This window comes from Meles meles, chromosome 5 (assembly GCF_922984935.1).
Source record: "Meles meles chromosome 5, mMelMel3.1 paternal haplotype, whole genome shotgun sequence".
Taxonomy (NCBI): Eukaryota; Metazoa; Chordata; class Mammalia; order Carnivora; family Mustelidae; genus Meles; species Meles meles.
This window is the reverse complement of record NC_060070.1, coordinates 126948138-126962675: the sequence shown is the minus strand read 5'-3', so window position 1 is coordinate 126962675 and position 14538 is coordinate 126948138. Positions and strand designations below refer to the sequence as shown.

The 14538-nt window shown below is 35.0% G+C and overlaps 1 protein-coding gene across 8 annotated transcripts in view; it reads left to right on the top strand.

The window, feature by feature from the left end:
* EXOC2 (exocyst complex component 2) overlaps window positions 1-14538 on the top strand; it is a 297739-nt gene that overhangs the window by 170810 nt on the left and 112391 nt on the right. For all 8 annotated transcript variants that reach the window (XM_046004926.1, XM_046004927.1, XM_046004920.1 and 5 more), the window contains 5 exons: window positions 984-1045; window positions 6336-6416; window positions 6862-6921; window positions 7829-7890; window positions 12711-12777. In XM_046004926.1, the coding sequence (XP_045860882.1) occupies window positions 984-1045; window positions 6336-6416; window positions 6862-6921; window positions 7829-7890; window positions 12711-12777 (332 nt within the window). The remainder of the gene's footprint in view (window positions 1-983; window positions 1046-6335; window positions 6417-6861; window positions 6922-7828; window positions 7891-12710; window positions 12778-14538) is intronic.

Sequence of the window (14538 nt, the reverse complement as noted above, 5' to 3'; positions counted from 1 at the left end):
TAACATAAGCCATAAGTGTCTGTCACCAGGACTTTCAATTAAGAAGGTCACATCTTGGGGCGCCTGGGTGGCTCAGTGGGTTAAAGCCTCTGCCTTCGGCTTAGGTCATGATCCCAGGGTCCTGGATCCAGCCTGCATTGGGCTCTCTGCTCAGCAGGGAGCCTGCTTCCTCCTCTCTCTCTGCCTGCCTCTCTGCCTGTGATCTATGTCTGTCAAATAAATAAATAAAATCTTAAAAAAAAAAAAAAAAAAAGAAGGTCACATCTTGGGGCACCTTGGTGGCCCAGTTGGTTAAGTATCCAACTCTTGGTTTTGGCTCAGGTAATGATCTTGTGGTTGTGGGATTGATCAAGTCCAACATTGGCTCTGTGTGCTCAGTGTGGACTCTGCTTCAGGTTCTCTCTCCGCCTCTTCCCTCTCACCTGTGCTCTCTCTCTCAAATAAATAAAATCTGAAAAAAAAAAAAAAAAAGGTCACATCTCTACAGAATTGGTGACTAAACATACTGTGTCAACAGAAAGGGAACAGAATCCAGGTGAGAAACAGCAGTGTCCTCTGAATTTACCTGCTCCGCCTAGGGACCTGAGACAGCCTGAAATGCTAAAGTTTTGGACAGGTAGCATTCCTTTGCCAATCATCAGAAGTGTCTAAGATTAAAACAGAATATAAGTTTTTCATCAGATATTTTAGGAAAAAAACATTTTGTAGTTTATTTTGTACATGTTGACTGTTTTCAAGAGTGGTTTGAATAAGTAATATACCATTATCTGAAGTTGTCATTAAGCCTAGCCTAGCAGTCAAATAATACATATTTAAATCCTTGAGTTTACCAGAATTATGTTTTATATTATTACCTATATTTTCATTTTTTTTACAAACCCAAATAAAACGATGAAAACCCATAATATTTATAGATTTTTATCTCTGCAAAGTTCAACTAGATAATTATAATAAAAAGTATTTGTGTGCTATTTTCTCTTTAGAAATAAAGAGGTTAGCTGAAAAGGAAGACTGGATTATAGATAATGAAGGACTGACTTCTCTTGTAAGTTTAAATTCTTTTCAGTGATTAATCATTAGTGTATATTATATTCAAAATAATGATTTATTTTATTAATAGGCATATATTCTAGGGGAGGTGATGGGAGGGATGGGATAGCTAGGAGATGGTCATTGGGGAGGGTATGTGCTATGGTGAGTGCTGTGAATTGTGTAAGACTGATTAATCACAGACCTGTACCCCTGAAACAAATAATACATTATATGTTAATTAAAAAATAAGCATATATGCTCTGCATTGTAATTCTATATCATTTTCAGAAATAGAAAAAATAATGAAATAGAAATAATAATAGAAATAGAAAATATAAATATTTTTATATAAGAAATATATAAAAATAGAAAATACATAAAATATATATGTATAAATATATATATAAATTATACATGTAATTTATATATATATAGAAAAATAGAAAAATAAACTTCTTAATGTTTTCCTTTTCAGAGTTAGTTTTGCTTAACACTAACCACAAATATTTAAAAATTAATAAAAACTGTGATTTCTTTTAGGGTGCTCTTCATTGTGTGTCACTATTTTCTGCATTACATTTTAAAATGGATTGTGCTTCATTCTAAGTTACCCAGTAACTTGAATTTTTTAGAAAAATAGAATAGAAAGAAATGCTGGTGCTGGCCTCTAAGCCAAAACAAAACAAAACACAACAACAACAGCAAACCTCTCCAGATATATACATAGTTCAAGCAGGCAATTAAAAAGTTTAACTATAATATTAAGAAACTGTAACCATAGAATAATTTCATGTTCATCGTTTTTTGTTTTTTTTTTAGTTTTTTAAGTTTATTTATTTATTTATCTCTATACCCAACATGGGGCTGGAACTCAGGACCCTAAAATCAAGAGTTGCATGGTCTTCTGACTGAGCCAGTCAGGTGACCCAATAGCCATACACTCTTAAAGAAGCCACTTTACCTCTCTGGGTCTCATTTAGGGACTGAATCTGGGTCCTGGTAAATGTTACATGATAACTGCCACATCCGCGTCCCACTGTGTGCTTATGTGGTGGTTGCCATATCTAAGTTTGGTTGTTTGATTATAGTAGTTAAACCTCTTTGAAAATATTTTGAAATGGTCACTATAGACTTGTTTGTAGTCAATCTAAAGTTTAACTGTAATATTAAGAACTGTAACCATAGAATAATTTCATGTTTGTCACAAATACAAGTTAGAAGACTAAACTTTGTAGATGAATGACCCACAGAAAGTTTTACTTCTGGTGTCAGCCATTGTATCTTACAGCCAGTTGTTGGTAAAGAAATATGCTAACATAATGGTGTTGATAAAGCTGAGCGTGTTTTAAGCTAGTCAGCATGGACCTCACTTCAAAAAAAAAGGTGAATCAGTATATAGAGTAAAAGTTGAAGCTCCAGCTTTGAGTATTTTAACCTAACTGACATCTGTAAAATTCTTAAAACTTTGAACAATGATTTAAATTGTCTCAAATTCTATTATACACTACTAATTTATATTTTCTTAACATTTCCACAGTACCAGTCACATTTTTTGGAATAGTAATATATCTTTCTTTCCCTGAAATTTTAAATTTTTTTAATTTTTAAAAATTTTCAATTCTGAGAACTTTTCTCTTTCCTAAGAACTGGAATGATTTGTGATAACTCTTTTAGTCAGCTAAATTGGGTGGTTCCCTAACAATATGCAGAGATAGTACTGTTTCTTTTTAGAAAAAAGAAATAGCAGATGTTTACACTTTTACTCCCAGTTTAACTGAAACTACTAGAGTTCTCTGGTATTCCCTGTTTACTGTATTAATATAGATATAAAAAGAAATTAAGAAAATCTAGTTCAGATATTAATGCAAGAAATCTAAGTAACTACATATGAACATCAACATTTAATTGCCCACAGTTGAATTTTGGATTTAATTCTATTATTATTTTAAACATCTTAGATTTTCCCAACTTTTGAAGCAGGTAGGTTGGAAGGATAAGGTCAGGTATCTACCATTTTGACTCTTGAAATACTTCTGTGCAGTTGGTATTCCATACTATATGCTTTTATTTTTATTTATTTGGGGGGTACTTTGAAGTTTTTTTATGGCGCCCTCTTGTTTCAAAGTGGAGTATTAAAATGACATTAAGATTGAGGCAATATTTTAGCTTTCATTAAGTGTGGGTTCCTTTTTGTAAAAAAAAAAGAAAAAAGAATCATCCTTGTATATAGGTATCCTTTCTCTTCAGTTTTCTCCCCCAATCTCTTTTAAAAATTGAAGCATTTGCACATAGCTTTTCAGTTGAACTGTGAGCCTTATGTAGCCTTGTGCTCCTGGATGAAACTCAAGACCCTTAGCCTCATCTTGTACTGCCAAGCTCATGGTTGGTGGTTGTGATGCACTGCTATTCTTGTGGTCCCACAGCCCCTTTGGTCTCTGCCCACCCTGGCCTGTGCACATGTTGTCCTGCCTCCCTGAGCTCACCACCCCCTTCCCTTATCTTTTAAGGGATTGACTCCTCTTCCCCTTCAAATGTCAGTTTAAATGTTTTCACTAAGTCTTCTTTGTCTTTTTTTTTTTTTAAGATTTTTATTTATTTATTTGACAGAGATCACAAGTAGACAGAGAGGTAGGCAGAGAGAGAGAGAGAGAGAGAGAGGAGGAAGCAGGCTCCCTGCTTGAGCAGAGAGCCTGATGTGGGGCTCGATCCCAGGACCCTGAGATCATGACCTGAGTTGAAGGCAGAGGCTTTAACCCACTGAGCCACCTAGGCGCCCCTAAGTCTTCTTTGTCTTAGTTGGAGCAGATTCCCCTCCATCTTCCTCCTTCTCCTCCTCCTCCTCCTCATCATCATCAATTTTTCTCTGAGTTCCCATTTGTTCTTTTCATGTATATAAAAAATAACTGTAATGACTTTGGAATTAAAGATCATAGACCTCCCACGAATAATATTAGTAACATTAAATTTTGAGCAGCTCCAGACATGTAGAAGATCTAGGAGACTGAGCTCAGAATATATCCTGGAAGTAGTATTTAAAATATGAATTTGTGGAGCACCTCTTTTTAGAAATATTTTCCTATTGGCCTTATCTTTAAACTGCTTAAATATAAGAAATATAAGAAAATGAGATTTTCTTGGGGCGCCTGGGTGGTTCAGTTGGTTAAGCATCTGACTCCTGATTTCAGCTCAGGTCATGATCTCAGGGTCGTGAGATGGAGCCCCACATCAGGCTCACCACTGAATGTGGAGTCTGATTAAGATTCTCTCTCTCCCTCTGCCCCTACCTCCCCCTCTTGAGCATCCTTTCTCTCTCTCAAAATAATAATAATAAAATATAAACTTGTTATATCTGTTCTTTATCAGATCATTTGCCTCTCAGTAGAAATTTTTTTTTTTAATTTATTTACTTATTTTCAGCGTAACAGTACTCATTGTTTTTGCACCACACCCAGTGCTCCATGCAATACGTGCCCTCTCTATTACCCTCCACCTGGTTCCCGAACCTCCCACCCCCCACCCCTTCAAAACCCTCAGGTTGTTTTTCAGAGTCCATAGTCTCTCATGGTTCATCTCCCCTTCCAATTTCCCACAACTCCCTTCTCCTCTCCATCTCCCCATGTCCTCCATGTTCTTCGTTATGTTCCACAAATAAGTGAAACCATATGATACTTGACTCTTTCTGCTTGACTTATTTCGCTCAGCATAATCTCTTCCAGTCCCGTCCATGTTGCTGCAAAAGTTGGGTATTCATCCTTTCTGATGGAGGCATAATACTCCATCGTGTATATGGACCACATCTTCCTTATCCATTCGTCCATTGAAGGGCATCTTGGTTCTTTCATCAAGATCAAAAGCTTCTGCACAGCAAAGGAAACAGTCAACAAAACAAAAAGGCAACCCACGGAATGGGAGAAGATATTTGTAAATGACAGTACAGACAAAAGGTTGATATCCAGGATCTATAAAGAACTCCTCAAACTCAACACACACAAAACAGATAATCATATCAAAAAATGGGCAGAAGATATGAACAGACACTTCTCCAATGAGGACATACAAATGGCTATCAGACATATGAAAAAATGCTCATCATCACTAGCCATCAGGGAGATTCAAATTAAAACCTCATTGAGATATCACCTTACACCAATTAGAATGGCCAAAATTAGCAAGACAGGAAACAACGTGTGTTGGAGAGGTTGTGGAGAAAGGGGAACCCTCTTATACTGTTGGTGGGAATGCAAGTTGGTGCAGCCACTTTGGAGAACAGTGTGGAGATTCCTCAAGAAATTAAAAATAGAGCTTCTCAGTAGAATTTTGAAAAAAAATTTTATTTATACCTGACTTCTGTTCTACAAGTAGATGTATTTTAGAATTTCAAGATTCACCCATTTTTAAATATCAAGTGTAAAACATGCCAAATCTAAATCTTGATGTCTAAGAGATTATCTGTCAAATTGTTGGCATCTCTTTTCCTTTCAATAAATCTGTAAAATTGAGAGTTTGGGGTCATTATTTGCTTCTGTTCAGTATCTTTTATTTTTTTATTTTTTAAATTTTTTCAGTGTTCCAAGATTCATTGTTTATTTACCACAGCCAGTGCTCCATGCAATACATGCCTTCCTTAATACCCACCACCAGGCTCACCTAACCCCCGACCCCACTCCTTCCAAAACCCTCAGTTTGTTTCTCAGAGTCCACAGTCTCTCATGGTTCATCTTCCCCTCTGATTTCCCCCAAATCACTTTTCCTTTCCTTTTCCTAATGTCCTCCATGTTATTCCTTATGCTCTGCAAGTAAGTAAAACTATATGATAATTGACTTTCTCTGCTTGACTTATTTTACTCAGCATAACGTCAAAAAATGGGCAGAATACATGAACAGACACTTGTCCAGTAAAGACATACAAATGGCTAACAGGCACGTGAAAAAATGTTCATCATCATTAGCCATCAGGGAGATTCAAATCCAGACCACATTGCGATATCACCTTACACCAATGAGAATGGCCAAAATTAACAAGACAGTAAGCAACAAATTTTGGAGAGGATGTGGAGAAAGGAGAACCCTCTTACACTGTTGGTGGGAATGCAAGTTGGTGTAGCTGCTTTGGAAAACAGTGTGGAGATTCCTTAAGAAATTAAAAATAGAGCTTCCCTATGACCCTGCAATCGCACTACTGGGTATTTACCCCAGTGATACAGATGTAGTGAAAAGAAGGGCCATCTGTACCACAGTGTTCAATATCTTAATAGCCAATGCTTATTTTTGAATTTTAAGATAATGTATTTTTTTTCCTCCAGCCATATCAGTTTGAGCAGTGCATTGTACATTCTCTGCAGTCACTTAAAGGAGTTCTAGAGTGCAAGCCTGGAGAAGCCAGTGTAAGTTTTCTGTTAAATTTAACTTCTGTTTCAGTCTTTTCCAGGAACCTGTGGGAATTACAGTTGTAAATAAGTCATTTCAGCAAAAAAGAGCTTTTCCGTCAGCTGCTTGCTTGTTTTATTTCATTTAATTGCATAGGCTGTCAATCTAGGTTCCATGATAGGCTGACAAGTTAAAATGTGAATTTGTTATAGGTAGAGTAATTGGAATCATCAACACTTTGTATACAGAGAGAATGACTGATCTGAATGTTGTCAGGCTGCTCCATGCCAGTGTATTCTCAGGCCAAAAACACTGCCTGGAGTGCAGCTCTTCCCTTTCAGATTAAGGTTACCCACACGGAAGCAGTTTCCCATGTGAGATTGTTTTTATATCAAGCTTCATAAACACAAAATTTTATTTTCTCAGTGAAGTCCAAAAACTTACCAAAATTCTTCTTTATAGGTCTTTCAACAACCTAAAACACAGGAGGAGGTTTGTCAACTAAGCATCAATATCATGCAGGTAATATGTAAAAGCACTGATGCCCTGAAACCTGAAATAAAGCAAATTATAGTAAACTCCCTCCTATTAATAATATATGTATAACATTCTTTTTTCATCTTGTCTGAGTCTGTAATAGTTTATGGCAAGTAAGGTAACAAAGTTCAAGGTAGGATTAATTCCAGCTTGTTCTAGCAATACCCCTTTATATTATACTTCTTTTTATATACTTTTATACTTTTATATACTTTTTAAAAGTATACTTTTATATACTTTATATTATACTTTTCTGTGTGTTTTCCTCCTACTTTCCGTATATTTCTATTACAGCACAAATTAAATGTCATGATAGTTGTTTACATTTTGTCTACAGTGTGAAGTTCTTTGGTTGGGACTAGTGCTTTGTCAGAACATAACAAAGTTGAGCATGCAGTTGAGTGGATGAAAGGAAGGAAAAGGTCTTTTTTCTAAAATAAATTCAGGAATTTATAGTTGGATCAAACATAGGTGCTTTAAATCTTTCAGCACTTAATTATGTACATATACAGGATATTTATTCTATCACTTCTGGGAGATATACATACATACATACATACATGTCACTTAGTATATATTTGGGTTTTTAAATTTACATAGAATTATTGGGGCACCTAGGTGGCCCAGTTGGTTAAGCGTCCGACTGTTATTTCAACTCAGGTCATGAACCAAGGGCCATGAGATTGAGCCCTGCGTCAGGCTCTGATGCTGTGCTGGAGCCTGCTTAAGATTCTCTCTTTCCTTCTGCCCACCCCTCTCCACTTGTGAGTGTACGTGCATACACTCTCTTAAAAAAAAAAAAAAAGAATTTATTTACAGAAAGTTACTTTTAATGTCCAAATTGATTAATATCTAAGAATCATGTTACTGAAACTTCTTATTTTTGACTTAGATTTTTATATACTGTCTGGAACAGTTGAGCACTAAGCCTGATGCAGATGTAGATACTACACAGTAAGTAAACTGAAACTAATCTCACTGATGCATATAGGAGGATTAAAAATACAGACTAATGTTTTATATGTAGTCTTATAAACTAAGACAATAAGAGAGATAGATTATATATATTAAAATTATATTTTTATATATTTGACCTGTATTTGTATATAATTACTTCATCTTCTGAACTCATTTTAGCATTCCTAGAAAAATGTTGAGCAAACTGAACACCTGATTGGTTACTAATTATTGAAAGCAACAAGTTTTATAAATAATAAGAGTGAAAATTAAGATATATAATTCCTAAGTTGATAACGTTTAGAATTCTGATGTTAGAGAATTAGGTATACTCTTGTTAAAGACTAATTTTTCTAGTAGAATTATGTCTGGGTCAGGCTTAGTTATTTGAGCTTCAGAGGATGCATGTTGATTCTTAACATTTACAAATTGTGATAATTCTTTCATAATATTGTTCTATAGAATCTTTTAGTATGTAATTTATCTGAATGTTACTGAATGATATATGGTACATGTAACTTCTGTGTTAAGGTAAATGCTCTGACACAGAAAATACTGAAAAAATGCCATTTAAGGTATTTCTAACAGGTATAAATTGGTATTTATAAAACCAGGTAATGGGGATTAAGGAGTGCACTTGTTGTGATGAGCAGGAGCGATGTATATAACTGTCAAATCGCTATATTGTACACCTGAAACTAATATAATACTGTATGTGGAGTTTAAAATAAAATGAAATAAAATTTTTAAAAAAGAAAAGTTCAGAAATACATAGCACTATGTATTAGAATTCAGTGGTGTCTGAAACAGAAATTGTAACAAAACAGTTTGAAAGGAAAGACGTTTAATCAACAATATCAGGAAATTGATTAACAATAAAAATTCCTGGTGGATTGCGTTAAATATATAACATCAAATCACAGAAAAGCTACAGTTCAGTATTTATTAAATCTGAAAGAGACAGTAGCATTATATACTGAGAGACTTTATATTTTGGATACTCACCCTTTATTGGATATGTCATTTGTAAACCAATACCAAGAATATCACAAACATGGAAAACTTCTCAAATTACCAATTTATACTTTAAGGATATTCTGATAGGTTTGAGGTGGTATCTCCTTGTATCTTTGATTTGCATTTCCCTAATGATGAGTGATGATGAACATCTTTTCATGTGTCTTGGCCATCTGGATGTCTTTTTTGGAGAAATACCTGTTCATGTGTTCTGCTAATTTTTAAATTTGTTCTTTGGGTGTTGAACTTTATAAGTTCTTTATGTTTTGGATACTAACCCTTTATTGGATATGTCATTTATAGATATCTTCTTCCATTTTTGGAAGATATCTTCTTCCATTTTGTAGGTTGCCTTTTAGTTTTGAGATTGTTTTCTTTGCTGGGCAGAAGCTTTTTATTTTGATGTAGTCCCAGTGGTTGACTTTTGCTTTTGTTTCCCTTGCAATGGGGAAGTTATCTAGAAAAAGTTGCTCTGGCTAGTGTTAAAGTGGTTACTGCCTGTGTTCTGTTCTAGGTTTCTTATAGTTTCAGGTCTCACTTCTAGGTCTTTAATCCATTTTGAATTTATTTTTGTGTATTGTGTGATAAAGTGGTCCAGTTTCTTTTTTTGGATGTTGCTGTCCAGTTTTCCCAACACCATTTCTTGAATAGACTGTCCTTTTGCATATTCTTTTCTGCTTTATCAAAGATTAAGTGTCCTGGAGTGCCTGGATGGCTCAGTTGTTAAGTGTCTGCCTTTGGCTCAGGTCATGATCTCAGGGTTCTGGGATCAAGCCCCGCATCGGGCTCCCTGATTAGCAGGAAGCCTGCTTTTCCCTCTCCTACTCCCTCTGCTTATGTTCTCTCTCTCTCTCTCTCTCTGTGTCAAATAAATAAATAAAATCTTAAAAAAAAATTCAGTGACCATATGATACTAGTTTAGTCTTGGTTTTCTGTTCTGTTCCATTGATCCATGTTTCCATTTTTGTGCCAATACAATACTGTCTTGATGACTACAGCTTTATAATATAACTTGATGTCTAGAATTGTGATACCTCTAGCTTTGCTTTTCTTTTTAAGATTGCTTTGGCTATTTGGGGTCTTTTGTGCTTCTATACAGATTTTAGGATTACTTGTTCTAGTTCTGTAAAAAATGCCATTGGTATTTTGATAGGAATTGCATTAAAAGTATAGATTGCTTTGTGTAATACATACATTTTAACAATATTTGTTCTTCCAATCCATGAGCGTGGAATGTCTTTTCATTTTTTGGTCTTTAATTTCTTTCATCAGTGTTTTACAGTTTTCAATGTACAGATCTTTTGCCTGTTTGGTTAGGTTTATTCCTTGGTATTTTATTATTTTGGATGCAGTTGTACATGGGATTTTTTTTTCTTGATTTCTCTCTCTGCTACTTTATTGTTGGTGTATAGGAACTCAGCAGATTCCTGTACATTGATTTTCTATCCTGTGGCTTTACTGAATTCATTTATTAGTTCTAGTAGTTTATTGGTGGAGTCTTTGGGGTTTTCTCTATATTTTTGAACTTTATTTTCTGTTGTATTCATTATTATATGTTTTATATCTTTTTGTATTATTAATGTTCATTACTTTTTTATTGTTAAGATTGGTATCTTTTTATCGATTCTATTTTAAAATATTATTTGATATTTTCATTTATTTACTGTTCCATATGAATTCTAAAATTCATTGGTTAGGTTTAAGGAAAAGAATTCCTGCTACAGTGTTGATTATCATTCTATTATATCACTTGATCAGTGGATTATAGTATTTCCTCCCCTGCAATTTTGTATCTTTGGTCACTTGTTGATTATTAGCTAATTTCCTAACTCAGCTCACCTGTAAGTGGTTTATTATGTAAATGAGCTTGAAAAGCACTCTGGAGATTCTGATAGTTAAAAACATTTCAATTAATTTGAATCTGTACCTCAATATTAAATTATTAGCTATTTTCCCCTTTAGTTTTTTTTTTTTTTTTAATTGTGTTGTGTTATTCACCATACAATACATCATTGGTTTTGGAAGCAATGTTCCAAGATTCATTGTCCATGTATAACACCCAGTGTTCCTTGTAATATGTAGAATGCCCACCTTAATACCCACCATCTGGCTCACCCATCCCTCCACCCCATTCCTTCTAAAACCCTCAGTTTGTTTCTCAGAGTCCACAGTCTCTCATGGTTCATCTCCCCCTCCAACTTACCTCCCTTTACTTTTCCTTTCCTTCTCTTAATGTCTTCCATGTTATTCCTTATGTTCCACAAGTAAGTGAAACCATATCATAATTGATTTTCTCTGCTTGAGTTATTTTACTCAGCATAATCTCCTCCAGTCCCATCCATGTTGATACAAAAGTTGGGTATTCATCCTGTCTAATGGCTGAGTAATATTCCATTGTATATATGGACCACATCTTCTTTAGCCATATGTCTGTTGAAAGGCATCTCCACTCTTTCCACAGTTTGGCGATTGTGGACATTGCTGCTATGAACATTGGGGTACAGATGGCCCTTCTTTTCACTGCATCTGTATCTTTGGGGTAAATATCCAGTAGTATAATTGCCAGGTCATGGGGTAGCTCTATTTTTTAATTTTCTGAGGAATCTCCACACTGTTTCCAAAGTGGCTGCACCAACTTGGATTCCCACCAACAGTGTAAGAGGGTTCCCCTTTCTCCACATCCTCTCTGACATTTGTTTTTCTCCTGTCTTGTTAATTTTTGCCATTCTAACTGTGTAAGGTGGTATCTCAATGTAGTTTTGATTTGGAATTCCCTAATGGCTAATGATGATGAACATTTTTTCATGTGTCTGTTAGCCATTTGTATGTCTTTAGTGGACAAGTGTCTGTTCATGTCTTCTGCCCATTTTTTGACTTGATTATCTGTTTTTTTGGGTGTTGAGTTCGAAAGTTCTTTATAGATCTTGGATATCAGCCCTTTGTAGTGTCATTTGGGAATATCCTCTCCCATTCCGTGGGTTGCCTCTTTGTTTTGTTGACTGTTTCCTTTGCTGCACAGAAGCTTTTCATCTTGATGAAGTCCCAAAAGGTCATTTTTGCTTTTGTTTCCCTTGCCTTTGAAGACGTGTCTTGAAAGAAGTTCTGCAGCCACTGTTGAAGAGGTCATTGCCTATGTTCTCCTCTAGGATTTTGATGGATTTCTGTCTCACATTGAGGTCTTTCATCCACTTTTAATTTATCTTTGTGTATGGTGTAAGAAAATGGTCGAGTTTTATTCTTCTGTACCGAACTGTCCCAATTTTCCCAGCACCATTTGTTGAAGAGATTGTCTTTTTCCCATGGGATCTTTTTTTCCTGCTTTGTTGAAGATTATTTGGCCATAGAGTTGAGGGTCCATATCTGGGCTCTCTACTCTGTCCCACTGGTCTCTGTGTCTGTTTTTGTGCCAGTACCATGCTGTCTTGGTGATCACAGCTTTGTAATAAAGCTTGAAATCAGGCAATGTGATGCCTCCAGCTTTGTTTTTCATTTTCAACATTTCCTTGGCCATTCGGGTCTTTTTTCCCTTTGGTGATTTTTAAAAATTTAATTTGAGTATTGAGAAAACCCAAAACAAATGTCATATGACCTGTAATAATAGATAGCCTATTGTGTCTACTTTGAGCTGTTAATTGTTAAATATAAAACAGAGTTATGAGATTTTTGACCAAAAGTTTTTAAAGTCAAGTTTACATAAAGTTCATTCCATTTTTTATTGAGTTGTAATAGATATATGACATTATATTAACATTGTTAATTTTTGTGCTTTGTTACTGTTCTCTTACTTGCTTCCTTTTTAGTCTTTCAGTTGATGTTTCTTCTCCTGATTTGTTTGGAAGTATCCATGAAGACTTCAGTTTGACTTCTGTAAGTAAGATGATAAATAGAAAGCTGAACATACCATTTTAAAATTATATGATGACTTATAAATCAGTCTAAATTACTTTGACTGCTTATAAATCAGTCCAAATTACTTTGAGAGGCAGCTATTAATTCCTGTTACAGTATACTTTTCTATAATTTTGAGCTATGCTTTATTTTGTGAAAATTTCAGTAAAAATATAATTTTATATGTATTGCACAACTTAAAAACCTTTTAGTCGAAGTTGTTATTTAAGTGGTTCCATCTACTCCTTGCTAATTCAAGTTTTTGACTGTGAAGTAGGTGCCCTAGTGGTTCCCTGCTGTTTGAAAGTTGAAGAGGCAACACAAGATGGGGGCCCATCTCCCCATGTTTTTCCTCTTTAACTAGAGAAGTTATGCTTTTCTCTAATTTATTTCTGTAAGTTCCCTAATAGCATTTCATTTGAACATAAAGTTCTGTGGCAAAAACAAAGCCAGCCATACCACCTTTTTATATATGTACACTTATATCTTATTTAGCATATACAGGTATTTGGGAATGATTAACACACATATTTTATTATATGTATAAATTCAGCTCTTTAAATTTAGACCTGTCCATCTTTAAAAAAAATAATGCTCTCTGGTTTTTCATTTGCTTGAAGGATGTATGTGTGTGTGCGTACATGTATGTATGTATATATGTATCTCTCAAGAAAGAAAACATATGACCAAAATTTCCTGCCCTGTATCATTCCCACAGATATTATATTTATAAGTATGAACTCCTAAGTAACGAATTTGTTATAATAGGAAAGATCAAAAATTCAGTTTGGGGCCAGATGTATTAAATGAGTGACATTCAAGTCAAGCAGAGATATTTAGCAGGTGATTAGATATATGTGTCTGGACTCCAGGAAAGAAATCTAGATACGGATTTGTGAATCAGTAATACACAGTTGACCCTTGAGCAATGAGGGTAGGCTAGGGTCATCGATGCCCTGTTTAGTCAAAAATCCATTTGTAACTTTTGACTCCCCTAAAACTTAACTACCAATAGTCTATTGTTGAACAAAAGCCTTCCCAATAACAGGCAATTAACACGTTTTATGTTATTATTATATGCTATATCACAATAAAGTAAATTAGAGAAAGGAAATGTTACCAAAATCATAAGGAAGAGAAAATACATTTACAATACTGTACTGTGTGTATCAAAAAATTTGCATATAAGGGGACCGGTACATTTTGAACCTGTGATGTTCAGGGATAAACTGTATAAGCAGTACAAGGCCTGGGAGTGGATGAGTATACTCAGGAAAATACTAGGAAAAATACTGGTAGAATGAGAGGAGGGCCAGATACATAAAAACAACATTGAGTTACCAGTATTTAAGGGATGGCCAGAAGCAGAGAGCCTCAAAGTTCCCAAAAAAGAATAATCAGAGAGAGGGAGAGAAGAAAATTCAAATGAAACAGTGTTCCTGAGAGAGGTGGAAGAGATAATTTAAACAAAGGAGTATTTAACAGTTTCAAAGACTAGTAGAGGATCAGGTGGGTCAGATGAAAACTGGAGCGTTATGGGCTTGGCAGTTAGGCGGTCATTTGTGCCTGTAGGAGAAACATATCAGTGGAGAGCCTTCTGAATTGAGAAGGGCCTTCTGAGCTATTGGGCCAACAAGCTTTTTTCTCTGCCCTTTAGAACAAGCCTGATTTCTACATGACAGTCTTTTCAGTGTTTGAAAACATTTGTTGTGTGGGCTTGGAATCTTCCTTTCTCTTAGG